Raw genomic sequence first — 23336 nt, 5'->3', positions numbered from 1 at the left:
ATCACTCCACCCTTATGTGTTTTGAATCCCAGCAACCTGATTGGCATTCTCTGGAGCCGATTGCTTTGTCCTGCCTGGAAGCACATGGATGGATGGATGGATGGATGGATGGATGGATGGATGGATGGATGGAGAGGGAAAGATACAGATAGAGGATAAATAGATAGATAGATGATAGATGATTTAGTGTTCTGATAAAGGATATGGCTGTTATAGTAGCTGTAACAATTGAGATTGCTAGAGCAGCTACAGGTGTTGAAGCTGATACTTTGGAGATGAATCTACCAGAGATGGGCAAAAATCATCTAGCTTATCTCAGGACTGGACTGAATATGTAGAGGTAGGATTTAGGATCCAAGAGTAATGAAGAAACACAAAGGCATATATGAACTCAGATATTTTAATTTTAGTATCCAGAAGAATTCATTGGCTACTCTAGCTGGGTGGACCCAGGCCACATTTGGGAGATTTTCACTGGGAGGTCAAGGATCATCACGTGGGACAGAGATTAGCAGTCTCTGATAGAGGCATCTTAAGGAGGTCTGGTACATTTTGTGCAAACTTTACAGACTTGTGATTTTGTCTGATAACATTTCACTTCTGCTCTTTTTAGAATGTGATCGTGAAAAAAATGCTATTGGTAAGACAGGAATATTTTACTTTCTTTTATACATGTGGATAGGATTGGCTTATTGGTTTAACTTTATATCTAGAGAATTTCTCTGGTGAGAGATACCAACGATACATCATTTTATAAAAAAAAGTCTTATGCTACATTCTGTTCTTAGAACATAATGTACATTTCGGACCTTAGACACTTATTGAGGGTTACCACAATTTAACCTATTAGCAAATTATAACTTGATTACTAACGCATTCCAAAAAGTGCATTCATGTGTGTGAAGGCAATAACTCTAATAAATGTAACCTTTGTTGTAGAAACGGAGAATTCAATGTTTCAAGCAAGTAAGTATTCCTTTAAATAATGACTAATCACAGTATGTGTGCGGTATTCACTAAATATGGACATGCTGCACACACATGTGAGCTACAGTTACTAGGATTACTAATCTATAATCTTTAAAAACACTCTTGGAAAGTGGAAGAAAGCAATCCTATTCCGGTGAGAACCAAACAGTACAATCAAAAGATAACAAGCAAATGTTATAGGAGGATAGCTTAAAACCACAGATTTATTTCTTTAATATTTAACTATCTCTTCCATTCATAATATCATAGGTTTTCAGCAAATTACATCCATTCCAGTTAAAAGTAACATAATTTATACACATTTGACAGATGTTTGCTCCTGGAGACCATACAGGTAGTCCTCGGGTTACAATGGCAATTGGGTCTGGAATTTCCATTGCTAAGCAATGCGGTCATAAAGCACAATGTCACGTGACCACATTGCTTAATGAGAGCAATTCCAGAAGTCCCTGTTGCTGTTGTTAAGTGAGGATTGCAGGTCATTAAGTGAGGACCTCATGTGTCTGGGACTTGTGATTTCCTGCTGGCTTCCAACAAGCAAAGCCAATGGCAGGAAGTTGCAAATCCCAGTCATGAGAAGCCTTTCCTTAGGTGGCCGGAAAGCAGGTCAGTGGGTGGGTAAGTTCTATGGAGTGCAGCCAGGTGGGGTGGGAGGGTTGATGCTGTAGCCTGGCACAAGTGCAGCCAGGTAGGGGGTGCTGCAGAGTGTGGGCAGGTGCACAGGTGGATGCTACAGCCTGGCATGAGTGTGGCCAGGCAGGGGTAGTGCTGTGGCATAGTGCAAGCATGAGTGTGGGGTGCTGGGTGCTGCTGTGCAGCACAGGTGTGAGCAGGTGAAGGGTGGGTCTTATGTCCTGGTGTGAGTGTGGCCAGGTGGATGGGCATGTGCTACGGAGTGTGGGTGGGTGCTGCAGGCAGGCTCATGCTATGTGGTGCGAGATCTCCGAGATACTCTATAATGGGGCTCCTTGGGAGAGAAAGCGGTGGGAGCAGGAGAGACTTATGGGAGTGACTTATAACCTTCCATATGGGCTTCTCCATTGACCATGAGATGCTGCAACCGTCATAAATGTGAGACAGTTGATGAGCACCTGAATCACAATCACATGACTGTGGGAATGCTGCAACAGCTGCAACTTTGTCATAAGTCCCCCTCGTTCAGTGCCCTCGTAACTTTGAAAGGCATGAACAAGCGGTCATAACTCAAGAACTACCCGTATTGGATAAAATTGCCCTGTGAATATGGATCCAATCTCCAAAGTTGATCAGATGTCTCTAAACCTGTAGCCTTCAGGATCCCAAATGGACTTTAGTGCCACTGGTGCCCTTTTTATCTGAACAGAATGTGCTGGAAATCGAAATGCGTGATGCTTCTTAGCTATAGATGCACCGATGCACGTTAGTCTGGTGGGAATGATTCACTGCATCACAATGGCAAAGGAGGTCTCTGTCTGTTGGGTGGGTGGCATAATTTGCCACCAGATAAATTCCTCCTCTCCCCCCCCCCCCCCCCATATGTGAAGGCTCATTGCACAACCATATGAACTATCAAACTGAAGTTGTGGCGAAATCCAAGTCTGGCCTTTTTCCAGACTAGTTAATTTACTGAATACTTTTTACGTGGGAAAAAAAATCTGAACATAAGCTGGAAACCTTATTAATTTTCAGGAAGTCTTTTTAGTTCATCCATCTGTGAACTGCTTGTGGGAAAAGGTGTATGCAGCTCAGAGGGAATTAAAGTAGGTTCTGGAATTAGAAGCCATTTGAGAGTTATCCATGAGGAAGACCAGCACCAGAAGGGTTTCCTCGAACCACCTGTAACCTGGGAACTCAGGGCAACTGAACATTTGTCAGGATTAAATCTTGCAAAATCTTGTCAGATGAGGCAGGTAAAATTTGGAAAGGTTATCTTGAGGGTTTGTCTGCAGGGCCTGGGAACCAATGTGCCTGAACAGCAGAACGGTCCATCCATTTTTTATAATCCAATATTGGTATTACCAGGTTTTCAAATTTCGAGCTCAGACTGTATGTAAGAAGCTATATATAGACTGGATTGCCAATATATTTGCTAAGCCAGAATGACCTGAATCCTCCATTAAGCTTCTAACCTACTCACATTCCTGGCTGTAAATGAATGAAGTTATGCTAAACTTTAATCTAGGAATAAGCAACTTGCCACTATGACCATGGGCCAAAAATTAATGGATTTCCACATTAAAGAATCTGGAGGGTATTAATAGTGTTCCCTTGTTATAATCTCTTCAAATCTTGTTAAAAATATTACATAGCCAGGATTGCTTATTTGTTTTATAAATGGGATAGAGTCTTCTCTGAGGCATTAACTTCCTTTGTTCAGTTATCTCAAAGATTCATTATACTAATTCAAATAATTGCTTTATAGGTTCTACTGAAATCCAGGAGCGTCAAGGTAAGAGAAGACATCATATATACATATGGACTAAGGGCTGAATTCAGGGATAAGAAGGAATAAGGGTATAATCGCAGCATCCACCATGGCAGTAGATTTTATAAGAGTTCATTTTCTTAATTTATGTCAAATTTAGTTCGAATAACAAGCCTGTAGTTATACATAACACCACAACTTTATCCTGTGCTTCTTTTTAAGTATAACCAATTTTAATACCTTTCTATTCCAGAACGACTCAAATGTGAACTAGGTAAGCTCAAATACCTTTGATGAAGCATTTCAAAGACAATTATTGATTTCTATTGGAAAAGGATTCATTAGAACTTACTAAGGTACCATCTTTTTGGTTGAGCAATGTTTCTCAGAAAACAACGCTATACCAAATGTTCTGAGAACATTGCACAGTCGCCGGAATTTGGGACAATTTTAACCTGTCTCCCTGGAGCACATTCAATAATCCCAAACCCTTCTATTTAAGGTAGAACATTAAACCATCCCCATTTCCTCTTGGGCTTCAAAACCCAGGAACGTGGAATGTTAGAGAGAGAGAATATTTTGGACAACATAACATGCAAAGACTTCATTCAGATTCATATGAAATGAGGGATTTACCAATCAAGGCATCATCAATAGTTTGCTTTCATCTTTCAGATCAACCTTGTACTTGAGAGAGATGTCACAGAGTGTCACATGCAGCAGTGACACCAAAATGATGTCAATCACATAGTGACATCAGCATGCAAACACCACTGTTATAACCTTGTGCTTTGACACCTCATCCGAGTACATAAACATTTGTGAGATGACATTACCATGTGTGTTTCATCTCCCCCCTCCCCCAATTGCCTGTCATGTGGACACCCATGAATCTGAATTCATGTCTCTTGCGTAATAATGTAGACTTAGTTTACAGCTGTCTTCTTCAGTCTGGCATATCAGAGATTCAAAAGCAGCACAAATAAGAATGGAATTATGATGTTGATTTTGTAGTTGGCATTATGGACAGTTTTCTTTGCCAGATATCTTAAAATACAATATTTTTTTTTAATATTTTGGACAGCAGGGATTCAAACCATTTGGAGCTATAAAGTCTTGATGCCTACAGTTATCTATTGCCTCTTACACATGTTCTGTTTAATTACAGAATGAGAGGGAGGAATCCCCACATTCTTCTCAACCCCTTCAATACAATAGTGACCTTTAGATGTAGCAGAAACAACACAACTCAGGACTGAATATCTATACTAACTGCTGCTTACCATTCTCTCCACTCAGATTTTCTTGCTGCCAGGCTCTGTATATATCTTTAAATATATGCATCTTTTAAAATTATCTTTTGGTTTATATAGGTTAAATACAGTAGCTGTGTAAGCTACATAACACCCTTACTTTTTTCAACCCAGAGTTTTGTACATTAAAAAAACCCCATAGTTCTGTTGTGCAGCAACCTTCCTCCACCTACTTCTTCCAACATCCCAGGACAGCATGCCATGGAAGATGTGCATGGGATGATGGAAGCACTCTAGATGCAAATCAGGTGAGGCAAGGCTTATAGCCATGGATTCCAACTGAAGTGTAACTTGTTCAGAAACTGACCTTGCACCCGTCCCTCCCTCCCTCCCTCCCTCCCTGTCTTGGAACAATGCTTTTACTCATATTTAATCTGCCCGGGGTTTAGTCTGAGGAAAGTCAGTACTGATCTTCACCAAATTTGGAATGCTCCTGAAGGTGCTCCAGCATCACAGGTGCAGCACATTTCATAAACCTGAAATGTATCATAATATTTTATGAGGAATGAAGTGTTCTGAAAATGAATACCAGAATGTAAGCCCTCAGCTTTGAATTAAAACACAGAGCTATTCCTGAAAAACCTGTAATCGAGTCAAATTGTCTCACAGAATATGTCAGGATCCATATTAAGAATTGTTCAATAATATTTTAATATTATTATAGGACACAATGACCTTGGCCTTTATTATTTCAAATCATTTTCCTTTCTTCTAAATCTTGAATTTCAAAGCCATTTTTTTCGGAATAAATTTGGATGTTGTTTATCTATTTTACTCTGACCAGCTGCTGATTGATTTTCTTTTCCTTTTGTAGAGCTTAGAAGAGTTCAGAGTCATGTAGGTAAGAGTCTGTTGGATGTAATACATACATGCATGCATGCACTCTATGTCAAAGTTCCATGAACTTATTAATAGTTGAGGAAATGCATCCAAGGGAAATGTATACCTCCAGGACTCATTTTATTGTAGCATTGTTTTTCTGTGATGCATTTCACTTAATCAAAGTTGTCATTATATTATAATAAATGTACTTCAAAATATGTTTTTTTTTTGAATGAATGTACCTCAGAATGAATCAGTTTGCCTAGGAGGGTCCTTGAAATGAATCAAGTTGCTTCTGAAATGCTTCAAATTCATTTGACCGGTTGCTTTGTTTACTTCCTGACCCATTGCAATCAGTTATCAGGAAGATACAAATTGATTTACTCATAAACAACCCTAGTTTTATGATTCTCAAGGGCCCTGACTGGATGGAAAGAGAGTGACCAGTAAATGAATCAACATGACTACTAAACAAATAAACAACATACATGGCAATTGTAGTAGCATGGGTGGACTTAAAGAGTAAAAGATTACAGGTCCCAAAGCTCCTGTCCCAGAATTCCTCTGTATTTACACCCCCGGTTCCACCTTCCTGACTTGGTGTCACTGCTTGCTAGTTCTCACTGCCATCACCTGCCTTCTAGACAGTGCCCCCTGGTGCCATTGCCCTAACCCCAATTTGTGAGAGAAATAAGGCCCCCCTACCCTGCAGTCTGAACTGTCTTATGGCAAGTAAGAGGTAATCATGGGGAGAAAATGAAATATTTTTTGTAATATAATCTCCCAGTCTTGTAGCATTAAGTTTTATGGCTAGAGTTTTCAGATATTCTTCCTTCATTCAGGGATAAATCAATGTCACATGAGATAAACAAAATGTAACTTTATTAAAAATTAATAACTGAAAACATTATATGAAACTTGATAAGCAAAAATACCTACAGTGCTTTGCTTTCAGCAGACTATATGATGATGCTGGCCTGCTATCATTAGTAGGTCAGGTTTTTCAGTTTATAAGAAATTAATACAGAAATAAGTCTTCTGGAAAAGTCCAAAATTACACAGCATGTCCAAGTTGTGCAGAGAAATACGAATGAAAGAGAATAAGGTTTCCAACACACATAGACTAAAGAAATTAAACTTACATAATATTTAACTACAGTAGCTAAATCCTGAGCAAAGTACTCTGCTTCTTTGTCCTTGGACATCCCCGTACCCCTGGCTTCTTGAAATAATCTCAGCTGTTTTTTCAGCAAACAGAGAAACTTCTTTGGAATTCTGCCTGTCATCTTCCAGAAGTACAATGCCTCCTCCACCTGGAAAGGGAGGGGTTTGGGGGAAATCTGCCTTTTGCTTAAGTGTGAGAGCTCCTGCTTGAGAGAAGATGTGTATTGGATGTATGTGAGCCTGTCCTGAGACTGCAGATGCCAGCCTTGAGACCTACCTTTCATAACAGCAGTATACACTGGTGATACATAAATGACAACTTAGGTTAGATCTAGTCTTAAAGGAAAAAAAAATCTACAACCAAAATCTCTGTGGCTAGTGAACAGAGTGTAATTAGAAAAACTACTCAGAATGTATTCAGATGGAGAATATCAGGTTGGGGGATGCCTGTCTAATCACACAGGAAATATAAGGCATCCCAAAATGTCAGGCCAAGGCTGTGGGCTATTTCCATGTGAGCAGATAAACTGCCTGGAATCCCAGAAAGGTGGTTTGTTTGGTTTAGAAGAGAAAATTGGTTATCCCAAGCTTCTAGAATGGAATGGCAGAAGGATGAGAAACAGAGAAGTTACAAATATTTATAGGAAGCTTTTGCCCAGCAGAGAGAGAAAAATGAACATGTGGTTGATCATGTCCAAACGTCCTTCCTGAAGAAATACCAGTGAAGGAAAGTCTTGATTCAGTTGATGGCATTATACTCTTATTAGTAGGAGCACGTATAAATTAAAATATTGTATCCATAATGCTTTATGTTTTTCACTGAATATTGACCATTATTTGGGACACCTTGAAAAAACACTGTTGCTTTAGCTCCAGTTTTGGTGCTTTGAACTATGAGCAAAAAAAAAATAATCTAGGATGTATCAGAGATGCAATCTAGTTCATTTATAAAATTAAACACTTGTAGTGAAGCTAACTTATATATTTACTTTTCTGAAAACTATTTCCCTCTGCCACTGCTTTTTCCTTTTTCTTTGTAGTTGCAGTTTATTTGGATTCAGACTGCAAGCATCCAGACATTGCCATCAGCGAAGATGGGAAAAGAGCCACCCTTAAGGCTTTTGGAGAAGCAAAACCTGCTGGGGGTTCTCTGGTGGTTGTGGGGAAAAAGGATTATGTTGCTGGGAAGCATTACTGGGAGGTGAAGGTGGGGGACCGGCTGGACTGGGAGCTGGGGGTGCTGACTCAGGCTGAAAGGGACAGAACCAGAAAGGAGAAGTTCTCTGTGCCCCTTGGAGAAGAATGCTGGGCACTGAAAAGTGTCAGAGGAGATTTGTTTTCTAGTCAAAAGGAGGAACAGATTGAAAAAAATCAAAATGTCCCTTATTCAAATATTGGCTTGTTCCTGGATCAAGAATCAGGAAAAATAGATTTCTATGCTGCCTGGATGCGTGCACCATTCCTTATAACCACCATTACCTTTCAGTCAACTGAAAAATTGTTCCCGTTTTTAAGTTTTGGTGAGTGTGGCCTAGATTGTGCTCAAGAACCTTTAGAAGTCATCCATATGCAAACCCCACTTCCTTTTCAGAAATTCTGAAAAAGTGGGAAGAGCTTCCTCAGATTTTCATGAGAAACATCTCAACCTACCACAAAGAAAGCAAAATACAGTATTTAGCATCAAACATTCTGTAAAAATTCATCCAAGTGTATGTTTTGCTTTGGTTTACAATTTCAAGAAGTATTGACTATATCTTGACATGGCTGTAACCTGAGCCCCTTCAGCACAGGCAGAGCTCTTTCCTGTGGCTTCAGGCCCTCAGCTAGGCAAAGCATTCTGAAATTTTGTCCCTCATATACAAATTAGTCCTGGTGAAAAAGGGATAATTTATGCCTTCGTTGTATATTGTCATTTAAGCATTCCATGGTATGGATTTATAAATTCATTTTGTTTATACTGTGTTACAGATCAAATAAAATAAAAATAGTGAAGAATATATTATTGCTAATACTAGAGATTTTTATTCCCCCTGAATTTCAAGAGCCAGACTGAAAATTGGTTCATCTGGCAGCTGTGTTCTAGAGACAGAGAGACTTACTGTTCACTTTCAAGCAAAAAAAAAAAAATGCCCAGATATTTTTTTAAATAATAAATTTATTAAAATTTTAAAAAATACAAAGATCAAAGACTAATACAAACTAAAAGAAATACAGAAAATAAAAAAGAAGTGGAAAGAGAGAAAAGAAAGTACGAGAGAGAGAGAGAGGAATGAAAAGGCACATATACTGTCATGTAAAAAAGAAAGAACACCCTCTCTGAGTTCAGATGAACAACAACACACGACATATTACACTGTGTCATTATTTATTTTATGTTCAATTTTATTTATTACATAAATAAAACTGGATAAAACAGAAATAAAAGGGGCGGGGGGAAAGGAGTCATAAGAGATAAACACAAATTGGCATGCACAGCAATCCATCTAAAATCTTACAACAGAAACCCTGCCGGAAACTTGAGGCTAGATAACAAAACTTTGCAAGGTTGTTGGTTATATTAAAAAAAACAAACAACTTATTAGTGTCCAGGAAATCAACATAGAAACGGTTTAATTGTCTGAAGATTGCTGCTGGAAGGGGAAGAATAAAATTTTGATGCAATGTTGCATAAAACCTCCATATATGTTATTGATTTTATCGCCTGTATGTCACAAGGGCAGAGATGATGAGCCGTGGGCAGTTTACAATATCTTCTTTGTAACAGTGCTGAAGGAAGGGCATCATTACAGTGGTCCATAGAGAAAACCTACTGATTGTTGGAACGGAGAAGGGAGTAAATGTAGGGAGTCTTTGGTTGTTTTTAATAATCTACAAAAAGCGAGCAGTTGGTTCAAATTATACCCAGCTCAGTTTTGAATAATCATTGGGCAACCAATTTGTTAAATTTTTCACATTGGCCTGTGTGACCACAGCGTCTAAGTTTGCTGACAGAAAGAACACCTATCCCTTGTAGGTTGAAGCTCTTGTATTAACAATGGGGAGGGGGAGAGGTAAAACAGCATCTACTGTGCTCGTTCTGCATGGGAGATCCCAAAATAGAATACCCAAACAGGGATAGTCCAAGACAACCATCTTCCCCCCAGTTGCTCAGGTTCCAAAATCCAGGTAGTGGCTGAAACAAAACAAATGCGTTTTTTTCCTAAAAACTAAATGTAGAGATACAAAGGTTGACTTATCATAAGTGAATAAAATGGTCTGTTTGGCCCACGATGAGTGACAAGTGTAGGGCAGTGGGCATCCTTAAGGATCTGATAGCAATTTGGGGCAAAGTGGCCCAGGTTCACCTTTTTACACCACCCTCCCCGAAACAGCCCACTCTAACCCAAGGCATCAGGCAAGTCCATCCCAAAAGGCACTTCAGAGCAAAACATGCTCTCCCATCGAATGTGGGGAGAGGTACGGATGTCCCAATGGAGGGGCTTCCTTCTGTAACATCAAAATTCAAACACGGAACAATAGAAGCCTGATGGACAGCAATGGCACCTGTCATGGCAGCAGGATCCCTCAGGAGGGCAGGAGGAAAAACGAATTGGGACTGAATGGTTGAGACCCATTCTGTCATTCATCTGCAAATATAAGATCAAGGGAGCCTGATGTATTCAGGTATACACACGGATTAACGACTTGATTTTTTCTTGAAGATTCTACATGATGAAGTGGCTTATCTTGGTGACTTCCTTTTGCTGTATTATTTTGTCTGGTGACCATGTGAATCTGATGCCCTAATACACTGGTGTTAGAGTCGTCCGTCTTAGGTTCTGTAATCCTAGGGATCTGGAAGTCACCAGAGTTAGTTTGAATTTGTTGGGGTATTACTGCTGTTGGACTGGAGCACCTTCTTTTTTATTTTTTGGAAATGTTAAGCACTCAGAGGATGAACTAGACAGCATTTCAATAGGAGGACAACTGGAGGGCAATAGGGTATTGAGAGATTCAGTTGCAGCAGTCACCTACTGAAGCACTGATTTAACTACCTCAAGTTTTCTTATAATCGATTGTTGTTCTTCTGTGGGAAGGGTGCCAAACAGCTGGACTAACTCTTCCTCATCCTCCAGAGGATCATCTGATATTTGAATCTTCTCTTTAATTAAATCAAGGGTATTGTGCCTCCTTTGCTTATCTGGTCCTGACCTTGGAGATAGTAGAGTACTCTGCTGCGTAGGGAGTTGCTGGCTGAAATTGTGAACTCTGGTGCTTATACTGACCTCCCTCGCAGGCTTGACTCTCCTTCCAGGAGTTAGCAGTGGCTGTGTGCTGCTATTGTGAAAAACACATATAGAAGTAATTTGGAATCCCCTTAAAAAGTATTTGAGATTAAGAATCATTGAAGGGAGGGCTGAATGCTTAAGTCAATCATATTCTTTCATGCCCATGCCATCTGGGAAGCCAGGAGATCTCTGCAAGCTCACTGGAATATACTCTATGGTGAAGAAGTTGAGAGAGGGAGTGAAGAACTGCTTGTCTATTATGCCACCTGCCTTCATTAAAAGGGTTGATTGCAACCTGGAGTAGACTCCTGTGTTGCTGCAACACTACCTCAACCCTGGCAGCCTCCATACGTGTGGGAGTCTGTGCAGCATATGGATTTTGAATAAGTTCTGGAACAATTAAGTTGCTGGCTGACTCCATAACAGGATTAATGGTATGCTTTTCCATTACAGCCTTAAGTTCATCAATTTTCTGATTAGCATCTAGCAGCTGATCAAAGATTGCAATGACCATTTCGGCAGTTAAAAGGCAATTTTTAGCAACCAAGTCCACATCTATGTTGAACTTGCTTGTGGCTTTAGAAGCATCCTCCCCTCTACCTCCTGCTAAGTTTTAGCTGTCTGGAGGTTGCCACAGCCTTGGAGTGTTTGGTATGCTTGGAATTTTCTCTTTTCAACATCTCAGGCTTGTTCTTCCCTTTGATCTTTCCCTTTGAATTCTTTTTTGTTCCAGTCTTGTGGCCATTGCTGCCTTGCTTCATGGTCACACGTCCGAGGCTATTGGCTTCCAGACTCTAAAATCCTAATCCCATCTAATCCTAGTTCTAAAATTCTAAAATTACTAATCCTAATACAGAAAACTAAAATTACTAATTAATATTAAGTAAAATCACTGATGAAACTATCTTAAAACTAAATAAAAGAGTAGGTAAAATAAAAAGTTAAGAGCACACTAAAAGTGCTGTTACTCTGTGGCAATCTTGCTCCGCCTCCCTTTATTTTACAAAAATAAAGCCAACATGGAGAAGCCATTTTGTCCAGAAAGGGGTACCGAGGAGCCAGTCAGTTCTCGGCTCCTCTTTCTGCTGTGGCCATCAGCTCCCCTTCTTACAGAGCCATGTTCAGTCCTCTATATCTTCCCCGGAAGTCAAAAAAATGCCCAGATATTGATAGGAGTTCTATGGTGTACCTCTCCCACTTGACCTTTCCCAGTTTACACAGACAGTTTTTAACTTGGGAGTAATGATCTATCCCTAACCTGTTCTAATGGTCTCTGAAAGATGGATGTGGGGTGGGCAGTTCTATCCCTAAATAAACAGAGAGGGAAAAAAACCCTTTGTTTCTGCTTCCCTGTTTTCTTGAATTCTACAGAAATAAGGCAGATATTACAGCAGATGAGCCAATTACAGAAATTATTTTATTTCCAAAATAAAAGAGGTGAAACATGAACTAAATGAAACACACCAACATATGATAGGAAATTCAAAAGTTCAAGGGTTCCTATCTTAATTTTCATTTAAACCCCATTCTTCTTATACATTTACAATCTTGAGTGTTAGGTTATCCTCCTGTACAGTTCCTGAGCCGACAGAGAAGAATGGATACAACTTTTCAGAACAAGGAATACTAAAAGTGTGAAGTTTCTTTTTTGTGTTGACATCATAAAAAGACAGGCTTTTGTCTGCCGACATATCTAGGAATATCCCTATCCTTGTAGGTTTCCCAGTCACTTTCAGAAGGGTCCATGGGTCTGTCCGAGCCCAGTAATCTTTCCCACCCTCAAGCCCTATCACCCAAAACCCATTTTGAGGAGACAATGTGATTGTCCCTTTTCTACAAATGGATCCAGATGCAACCCCCAAGTCCCATTTCTTTTTCTGGCTAACATCTACTTCCCAGTAATATTTTCCTCTGGAATAACCCTTTTGTGCCAGGATGAATGCATGGGAATCAAACCTCTCCTCAGTATCAGAAACTGCAGAAATATTTCCTGTGTCTCTCACACATTTCCCAGCTTCAGACACTTCCAGTCTTGGGTGAGCTGTCTTGGAGTCAAAGGTCACATCAACTGCGAAGGAAAGGAAAGGAAAGATTTTACTGCAAAAACAGATCTAAGAGTAGTTTTATTAGTTTATTGTTCAGTGAAACCCTTTTCATCTTAGGCATGAAAGTGAGTGTTATAATTCACCTCATTTACTCAGTTGACCGATTCATTGTGAAAAATTAAAAGAATGGACATATGGTGTAATATGAAAAGTTGGTTCACTTTAAAAAGGAGGCATTAAAAACATTAAAATGACTTTCTAGTTTGGCCCAAAGACAACAATTGTGGTTTCTGTTTTATATATATATTAATCTCCTTTCCCCTGCTTTTATTCTGTCCAACTGTCCACTGCCTCTCCCTTTTCATATCTTAAGTTCTGGCTCCTTTCGAAATAAATAGCCAGTTAATGTTTTACTTGCATTGCCATAAAGCAACCAACTCTCCTTTCATCCCAGCTACATTACCTAAATAAACAAATAAATGAAATAGAAAAAACCACCGGTGTCTGTATGAAAGATCTTTCTCCCATGCATGTGAGATTTCCACATCCAGATATGAATCTTATGAGATTGGAAGAAACCTTGTATGATATGTCCTTCCTGCTTCCTGCAGAATGAGGTCTAGAAAAAGATTTTCTACATTGCTGTTCCCTCCTGTGAAAGAATATGCACGTATTCACTGAAGAAGGCTGAGTGGTGCATCTGGATAAGTTTAGAACCTGGATTTGACAATCTTATGACAACAGAGAACCAACGTTTCTTGCTCTCCTATCATATCTAACCATTCCATGTTTTATCATTGGATTTATATTCTTTATATGTTGGCAGGGGAAAGGGAATTGTCTTTTATCAAGCAAAGTTCCAGAATCTTACTGAAACACTGGAGTGGGAGTTAAATATCAATTACCAGATCTGTAGCTCAATCAACCAAAGGATTTTATTCAGATGGGCTTCTGTTTTCTCCTTGGATTTTGATATTTCACTGGCTGAAATGCTGTAAGTTATAGATTTTCCCCAGATCTCCCCCTGTGATTATGGGCTGCAACTGCTTGTTGGAACCTGCCATACTCATTGGTGCCATGACTTGCTGGACCATGTCTTGTTCCAAAGTAAGCCATTTAATATGGTTACTTCTCATGATATGATCTTTCATTGAATTTTCTTTGTTTTCATTAACTTGAACTTTCTCTTCTGTGCCTACTAGAACCATGCTTATAGTCTTTGCGTATATTTGCATGGGTTTTGACAATAAAATGTTATCATATGTATTTATTTGTCACATTTATACCTGCCACATCCATGAGACTAGCTGGTTTGCAATAATTACTTATCAGATGTTCAATTTGTGTTAAGCTTAAAATGTAATTACTAATAAAAATGAAACTATTTATAAATATTACAGTGTGATCACCAGTTAGTACAATGGGAAGGAACTTAGCATTCAATGCTGTTTTTATTGGTTTTTAAAAATTATTTATTTTTCATTTTCACCTTTTTTATTTTTACAAGATCATGTGCATTTATTTTAGGAAAAATGACAAATAGTGGTGATATCAATATTAAAGTTAATGAGAATGTTAATGATTAGACTTTTGTAATGATTTCCAATTATTTCTTAAGAAGATATAGTGAGTCTAGTTTTATATATTCCATTAATCAATGAAATAATGAATATTCAATTTTATGACAATTGTAAATTTGGTTTTTTTTTAGTATCCATCCATTTTTTATTTCTTCAAAATCTTTTTTATGTAGTCATTTATTTTGTTTCTTAAATGTTTTAAAATAAATAAAATGGCCAAAAAAGAAAAAGAAAAAAAGGGAATAGCCACCCATGGAATGTGCATGTTTTCATCCACCTCTCTCTTAAGTGGCTCATAATTCCTCCTTGTATTGGAAGAAGAAGCCGTAATTAGTATGGAAATGAAATTGAGATGCCTTGAAAGATACTTACTTTTCTTGGAATAAATACCACATTGTTTAAAAAACGATGTGGAGAATTATTACAATATCCAAGAATACAATGAGATTGCTAGCCCATTTACTATCTATATAATTTGTCTCAAGCTGTTTCTATCAGACCAATCCCATTTTACTTCATAGACCATAGCTAAATATTGCTCTATAATTTGTACAGTACGATGCAATATCTCTTCTGATTTTTCTTAGAATTGTTTAGAATTTTAAGTGTTTTTCTTTTATTCTAATTAGATGTGAATTTTCTGATTTAATTGCTGGTCTATGACCAAATAAAAATTGATTTTATTTTATAATATAAGCTAGCATAGTTTTACATTCTCATAGTGTTTTACAAATTTTAGTATTACTTATTTCCTTTTATAGTTATTTGCCCTAGTTATTTACAGTATTTATATTATACATGGTAAAATTAATTGTAATTTTATAGGATTCTTTTGCTTTTTAATACCTGCACTCTGTAAAGGTAAAGGTAAAGGTTTCCCTTGACGTAAAGTCCAGTCGTGTCCGACTCTAGGGGGCGGTGCTCATCTCCGTTTCAAAGCCTTGGAGCCGGCGTTGTCCATAGGACACTTCCGGGTCATGTGGCCAGCATGACTCACGGAACGCCGTTACCTTCCCGCCGAAGCGGTACCAATTAATCTACTCACATTTGCATGTTTTCGAACTGCTTGGTGTGCAGGAGCTGGGACGAGCAACGGGAGCTCACTCCGCTGCGCGGTTTCGAACCGCCGACCTTCCGATCGACAGCTCAGCGGTTTAACCTGCAGCGCCACCGCGTCCCTGCACTCTGTAATTTTGGCTTAATAATTTCATCTTTACCTTATTTTATGCTATCAATATGACTTTTTATTTGTATTTTTATTTTAGTGTAATTGTTATGTTACTAGTTGTATGTTGGTCTATGACTGAAATAAAATAGATTGATTAATTGATTGATTGATATAATTGATGCTAAAATGAGCACCTTGATCCATAGAGGGTCCTTAGACTATCTAGGAGCTAGAAATTTCATTGTTGGGGATGACTACATTGCTGAATTCAGATAACAGCAGGGAATGCAGGCACAAGATGCTTAAAAGGTAGCAAAGAGTGCAGCACATTTTCAAAATAAAAGCACATACATTTTCTCCCCCCCCCCCAAATAAATACTAACAGATGTCTGACCTTTTGCTGCCTCTGCTTGTTCTGCAAAAGAAAAGAAAAATGTTCTCCAGATGAAGAAGAAATCCTAACAGGAAACTTCCTATGATACTTGAAAAGTATTTTAAAGACATTCCATGAAAACAGAGACTTTGTGTTAATCTGGCAATCTTGAATCTATTATATACTTCGTGACTTTTATAAAGCAGCTCCAGAAAGAATAACGTAGTATTTGCTTCATATAAACAATTGACATTAGCACAAATTATGACAACTATATGATAGGAACAAATCATATAATTTAATCTTCCAGTTCTTGAATATTCTCACATGACATATTCTCTGAGACGTCCCATGTACCTGAATCCTTTTTTTTAAAATTAAGTTAATTTTAAGTTCATAGGACCTTAATTGCACATTATTTGCAAGAATAGAACATTAAAGCTTGCTATTCCAGAAATCACATAACTATAGAAAAAACAACCAATTGATAGAACAAAATACCAAAACAAAACCAAAGCAGATCATAACAAACCAAACCAACACAAAAAGGCAAAAAAGGGGCTATACAATCATCTTGTCTCCAAGGTGTGGAAGAACAACTGGATCAGAAAGTTTACACACAGGTTTAAGAGGAATAAACTGCCAAGAAGCCCTCTGTGGTGCATCAAAGCAATTTTTAAAAAAAATCCTGCAAACATTTAAAGCAAGGCATCCTCAGAAATGAGTTGATTGAAAGTAATAATGTCATGGGCTTATGTCTTACAGCATCAGATACAATAGGATTTTATTTCATAGGTGTTTGATTTTGAGTTAACCAGACAAAATCTCAAAGTCATATGTATTTATGAAATTTGATGAAGAATAGTCTAAGTCTTGCTATTCAGTAAGAGTAGAACCATGCAGGCAACGGTAATAGCTGAAATAAAGGTATGCCGCAACTGTGGGAGACTTTTCACCAATTGATACGTAATTTCCATGGCTGCTAAACAGTATCTTGCTACAGTCTCAGTTATAAACAGTTTATAATCTGAGAAAACAATGACTATGTAGGTATTGTCAGATTGCCCAGACACTGATGTTAAAAGGAAAAGAGAAAGAAACCATCTCAACATAAAGTATCAAAGGATATACCATTAGTAACCAAAGGATATTTTAGAGGACTTACCCATTTCAAATTTTAGTTCCTCTAGGAAAAAAAGAAGAGAGAGATTTCACATCAACAAATTTCTAGATCAGAGCAAGTATTTATCTTGGATACTGTCTGGAAGTAATATGTGTTAGAAAAATAATAAACACAAACTATAAACAAAAACAAAAACAAAGTGAAAAACAAGGAGATATGTGATATAAACAGTGTGGGGAAAATATTTTGTATTGGAGAACCAATATGAGAAATGAAAATCTGATGAAGTGTAGGAGCAACTTGGATGAGGTCTTCTGTGTGAGAATCAGAGATAGGTTCTCTGGATCTGTTGCCTAGTAGCACTGCTTTGCTCCACACGTCCTATTTCAAAGAAATATTGAACAAGCAGCATGTGTTTCTTCTCAAATGAGACAAACCAGGCCCAAGTAATTCTGTCTCCGGAATTCCTGACATAATTGTTCCATCGTTTCCTATTCCTAAAGTGTCACCCAGTACAATGGAAACGATTGCTGAGATGTACCAAGAAATCCCACTGGAGCAACAGTTCAGTTTATGGAACCAACCCAACTTGAAGATGCCAAAAGCTCTTATGAGACTTACCAATTTCTGTCCTTAATTGATCTGAAAAGAAAGATACATTGGTTTTCATATGAATGGACTAATTTTGAATAATTCCATCACAAACAGTATAAGAATAAGGCCCTTAATATCAATGACATCAACTTTTTTCATTTTCCATATAAAAGGCGTTACTGGTTTAGGAGCTGTAGATGATTCCTCCAGAACCTCTACATGCTATGGAACTTCACAGAAGTCATAGAATCTCAACTAAAAGTAAATGCTAAGAGACTACAAATCCTTATTAATCAGTACATTGTCCTGGGTTTTCATATTCACACTCTCCCAGAAGTGATGGTTGGAGGTACCCAGGAATCCCCTCTGAGCAAATGTTCTGTCCAGGTTTCCAGTCCAAACTTAAGTTGCCAAAATTGTTCATGGGACTTACCATTTTCTGCATTAATTGGATCTGAAAAGAAACATGAGTACTTCGTATGAATAAACATTTGGATTAATGAATGGATTAAACTTTGATTTTGGATTATAAGAACTGGTAGTTTAAAATGACTTTTTCTTACTAACAGGCTCCAGATTTGACCAATGGAGTCCTGCTGATAGGGCCTGTCTCCTCTTCATATTGTGTGACTAATGCTACAGGACAATCTTATCCCCAGTCTTGTGAAGAAAGACCCCCTAAATTCAAAGGAAGTTGCTTGCAGGGAAGCCTGCATAAGACTGCAGAATTAGAGAAAGAGGAAACCGAAGATGGGCAATGATGTATTACTTTGGGTTTCATACAGCTGTGAGGAGCTGAATGTGGGCTTTCTGTAGGCTGCAGGACTGATGCACCATGCAAATTTGCATTTACTGAAATCTGTGGAGAATTTTTTTTCCTCCTCTGTAATCCCACAGTAGTTAGATTTTTTTTTTCCAAAACTGGAGCTAAGGCAGTGGGATGTTCCATCTTCAATCAGATTGGATCAAACAGTAGTACAGATATACTCTCTGGACTCCTTTTCTGCCAAGTATAATTCAACTTTTAAAAAAATCATTAGATTTTATCCAAGATGTATTTGTTTTTTTCTTTAAGATCTCCAAGCAGATTATATAGAGATCTCCTTCATTTTATCTCCACAACAAGATCCCTGTGAGGTAGACTGGACCAATAGAGAATGGCTGGCTCAAGGCCATGCAGTGAGTTTCCACGACTGAGGATAAAACTGAAACTGGGTCTGCCACTAGTAGTTCATACTTTTTGAATAATTATAGAGCAGTATTTCAGATGATTTCGTCCAATTCAGCACTGATGATGTTACCTATTTGGGTAATGAAATGTCTGCAAGCAAACAGCCAAGTGCAGAGAGCACCAAGGACTCCTCAATTCAGAAATAAGCCATTATTCGTACATAAGTAAGTAAGTAGCATGCCTGTAGAAAGTGTATGTCAGATAAAGTATTTGGTAGCAGGGATAAACAAACGCCTATCAAGTTTCATTCCTCAGGACAGGGGGTTAGATGTACATTCATGAACAGCGGTATGTTTTTTTGTGTATTATGGCTTGGGTTTATTTTGAAAGAAAAAGCCACATCTAATGCAGACATCTTCACTCATTTGACTCTGATGATCTGTCAAACATAAATCAGAAAGGACAATAATAATTGTCTAAAATAATTCTTTCGTTTCCTTAATTGTAGCAGGAACTTACCTTTAAGCAGACTTTCTGAATGTCTTATTAGGGCCTTCATCTGTTTTTCTGAGAGGAAAAACACAACATTCAGTATGTTCTGATAGAGATGCAGAATGTCTAGACATTTTGAAGAATTAGTTTTGGTTTGGGTTGTGATTTTATTTTTTGTTTTGGAAAAACAGAACTGTGATGGTGCAAGATGGTTATATTAGTAGTACTTTTAACACTTACCAGAAATATATATTCATCACATGTAACTGGGTTTGCTAACAAAAGGATGTTTGGCATATAACATTAAAAACAATAGCTATTTAAACAAGAATTAAAGTGTAGTCATTACCCTTACTTTAAAACTTTTGTTTACTTCAATACTTTTGTATTCATTTTAATAGTGTTTTTAAAATACATTGCACAAAATACTTTAGTTACAATACTTCCTAATCATGCTCCAATTTGCTGAACCCTAACAAACAGCTTTTTTCTTCTTTTTCATCTGTTTAGGAGGATCAGGAAGACAAAAAACTAACACTGAGATTAGAAGACCTCAGAATTAGAGGAAAACCAATTAACTATGGATTCTGAATTTTGTTCTCCAGTGAATTGAACATATATTCAAAGTACTGAATTTCAAACAATACTGAGAAAAAGGGAAGAAAACCAAGGCTCATAATGCACATTGCCATGTGAAACAATGTCTGGCCAGTCTGATCGTTCTGACTTTGAATAATTGTCACTGGTAGCAGTTTCTAATTTAATTTGTGTGGTTGTGTATTATTTTATTATTCTAGCAGTTCCAAGGACTGATGATAATTGAAATTTTGCCTATACTCAGTACAGTATTTGCAATTTGCCATTTAAGCTTATTATTTGAAAATAAGCATTTTCAAACAGAAGTTATTTTTTTCATGTTAAGAATTTTTTGTATTAGCAAATGTTTTGTAATGGGGAGAAAGGCAACTACAAAAACAAGAACAGCAAAAGCCTAGAGGGAAAAAAGGGGGAAAACAGTTTTTTTGCCACCTTTTCCCTGCTTTTATTCCAGGACATTTCATCTCTTTATGCGATGGAGTGGAGTGGCATCAAGGTGTGATTTTGTGATAATGAGTACCTGGACAAAATACGGCAACTGCAGGTCCCTGGATGTATGAATGGGATGTACTATTTCAAAGCCTGTATTGGCAGAGGAGTAAAGTAGAGGACAGGATGACAGGATATTCAGTATTTGAAAACCAGGCATTCTATTCTTGAATCAAAGTCAAAGAGTATCAAACTCTTCTTCTGCCACTACTGTAAAAATCCAGGGATTGAGTTTGCCATACCATTGACTCCTTTTTCTTTGGGTTTATAATTGTGATGCGTCTAACCACAATAGTGGTGGAAACTTCCCTTTCACCACTCCAAAGAACAGGACCCCAAATTGGCTTTGGAACCCAATGAAGAGTAGGGTGACAATAAAGGGCAGAGGATGTAGTCTTTGGAGGTTACCAAGCTTTGAATTGGGGATCTTACCCTGCTGACATAATTTACAGGGAGCGACTGAATATCTGGAAGCACTGTTTTCTTTTATAAATGATCCTGGTAGTATTACTAATCTGATTAGCCCTACCCTAGTCCTATCTCGGACCTCATTTCACCTCTATTCAGCCTTCCTCAAAGAGAGCAATCCACTTCCTATCCTGCAACCCCAATACTTTGTTTTGTTTCCAAGGAAAACATTCAGGGCCTTCTCTTTTCCTCTTACTTGTTTGCCTTTAACAATTTTACGTTTTCTGAAAACCTTCAACTTTCTCACCCATGCTGATGGGCTGCCTTGTTTTCCACTGGCTTTGTTTTACCTACAGTCCTGCCTGAATTCACCACTGAGTTGCTATAAATGAGGGATTTGCACAATACCTTTTCTTTTGCAATAAAAAACCAATCCAGCTATTAGAAGCGGAAGTAGGACACTTAAGATGCAAAGTAAAGGAAGAGCCCAGTTCAAGCATGATGGTGTTGATGAATTGCCTGAAAAATAGATGTAACAAAGAGTAAGTCAGGACTGAGGGAAATATTTACAGAATTTGTTCATGAACTTCATGGCCAACCATAGATCACAAGAGCATGTCAGCTATTATGTTTCATTAAGTTTTGTTTTGATGAGTATTTTCTCCCATTTGATCCAAAACTAATGTTTAGAGTACTCAGGCACATTCTCACTGGTGGGCCAAAACCTTTTGGTTTTATGTTAATTTTATAAAAGAAAAAGGTAATGAAATATGGTCAGTTCCAGGGAGCTTTGGTCTTGGCATCTATGTGATCAGATGAAGCTATAGCTTCATGTCAGACTGTAAAATCATGCCAGCAAATCTTTTTAAAAATTCAGAGAATCTGGAACAGGTTCAGAAAAAGGCAAGAAGGATGATCAGGGGACTGGAAACTAAACCTTCCAAGGGGAGCTGGGGTCACTTTTGCCTTGAGAAAAGGGGGTAGAATATGACAACACTTTTTCAGTACCTGAAGGGGTGTCACAGAATAGGTTCCAGTGATCTTCTCTCTATCATACCAAAGTGCAGGGCTTATTACAAGGATCCTGAGTTACAGAAGACCAACTTTGTGTTGAATGGTAGGAAAAACTTCCCAACAGGAAGAGCAGGTTAATAGTAGCCCAGTTCCCTTAAGAGATTATGTGCTTCCCTTTTACTGAATGTTTCAAGTGGACAGCCATCCATCTGGCATGTTTTAATTTTCATTCTTTTCCTTATTTGGAGATTGAATTTCATGGCCTAAATACTCCATTCCAGATCTGATTCTGTATTTCTAACTATCCTAATTCTGTTTCATTTACAGATAACTTAGTTAAGATATCATGTAGTTTGATGATGGTAAAAGCTCCTTTAAGGAGAGTTTTTTTTCTGTCACACAATATATCAAATAACGTATGCATATTAATTTTTGTACAATATAGTATCCATAATTCAGGCAGAGAGTTCTAAGGAAATCCTTCCAGGGTGGAACTGTATCCTTATGGTTTCCCAAAATCTGGGCTATTTCTTCAAAAAGTAAGTGTAAGATGCTGAATTTCAAAAAGCTACCTTTCCTTGACGTATTTTGTTTGCTGAATAATTAAGAAATGTTTGTGTTTTCCTTCATATTTTGGAAACATATTTTTCTTTAGAACACAATCTGTAATAATGGATTGTTTCCACATATTAGGAGACATTGGGTTTTGAAAACTATCCACAATTTCAAACAGGATGTCTTAAAAAATTCTAATGGCTATGCATATTTAGTGGAGCTGAAGGGAATAATGCTAGAATGGGAGAGTTGGGGGAATAATTGTGCCTCCCAAATACAGTTTGGGCATTCATAGCCTTTCAAAATTCTCCATTTTATCTCCAATTCTCCACATTTTAGAGGACTTACCCTTTTCACATTTTAGTTCCTCTAGGAAAAAAAGAAGAGAGATTTCACATCAACAAATTTCTAGATCAGAGCAAGTATTTATCTTGGATACTGTCTGGAAGTAATATGTGTTAGAAAAATAATAAACACAAACTATAAACAAAAACAAAGTGAAAAACAAGGAGATATGTGATATAAACAATGTGGGGTAAATCTTTTGAATTGGAGAACCAATATGAGAAATGAAAATCTGATGAAGTGTAGGAGCAACTTGGCTGAGGTCTTCTGTGTGAGAATCAGAGATAGGTTCTCTGGATCTGTTGCCTAGGAGCACTGCTTTGCTCCACACATCCTATTTCAAAGAAATATTGAACAAGCAGCATGTGTTTCTTCTCAAATGAGACAAACCAGGCCCAAGTAATTCTGTCTCCGGAATTCC

General features: G+C 37.8%; 1 protein-coding gene across 2 annotated transcripts in view; it reads right to left on the bottom strand.

Moving 5' to 3' along the window:
• LOC134495537 (V-set domain containing T-cell activation inhibitor 1-like) overlaps positions 1-23336 on the bottom strand; it is a 142664-nt gene that overhangs the window by 98768 nt on the left and 20560 nt on the right. The window contains exons 4-5 of one of the 2 annotated variants that reach the window (XR_010067822.1): positions 21410-21520; positions 19535-19582 (exon numbers count right to left, since the gene is read on the bottom strand). Coding sequence is in view for 1 of the 2 variants with exons in the window: in XM_063301049.1 (XP_063157119.1) it covers positions 21410-21520 (111 nt within the window). In the remaining variant the exon portion in view is untranslated. Of the gene's footprint in view, positions 1-19534; positions 19583-21409; positions 21521-23336 lie in introns of those variants that run through there. The other variant, XM_063301049.1, reaches the window with a different exon arrangement.

The sequence above is a fragment of the Candoia aspera genome, chromosome 4, assembly GCF_035149785.1.
Source record: "Candoia aspera isolate rCanAsp1 chromosome 4, rCanAsp1.hap2, whole genome shotgun sequence".
Classification (NCBI taxonomy): Eukaryota; Metazoa; Chordata; class Lepidosauria; order Squamata; family Boidae; genus Candoia; species Candoia aspera.
The sequence above is the reverse complement of the archived record's forward strand: the minus strand, read 5'-3'. Positions and strand labels throughout refer to the sequence as shown.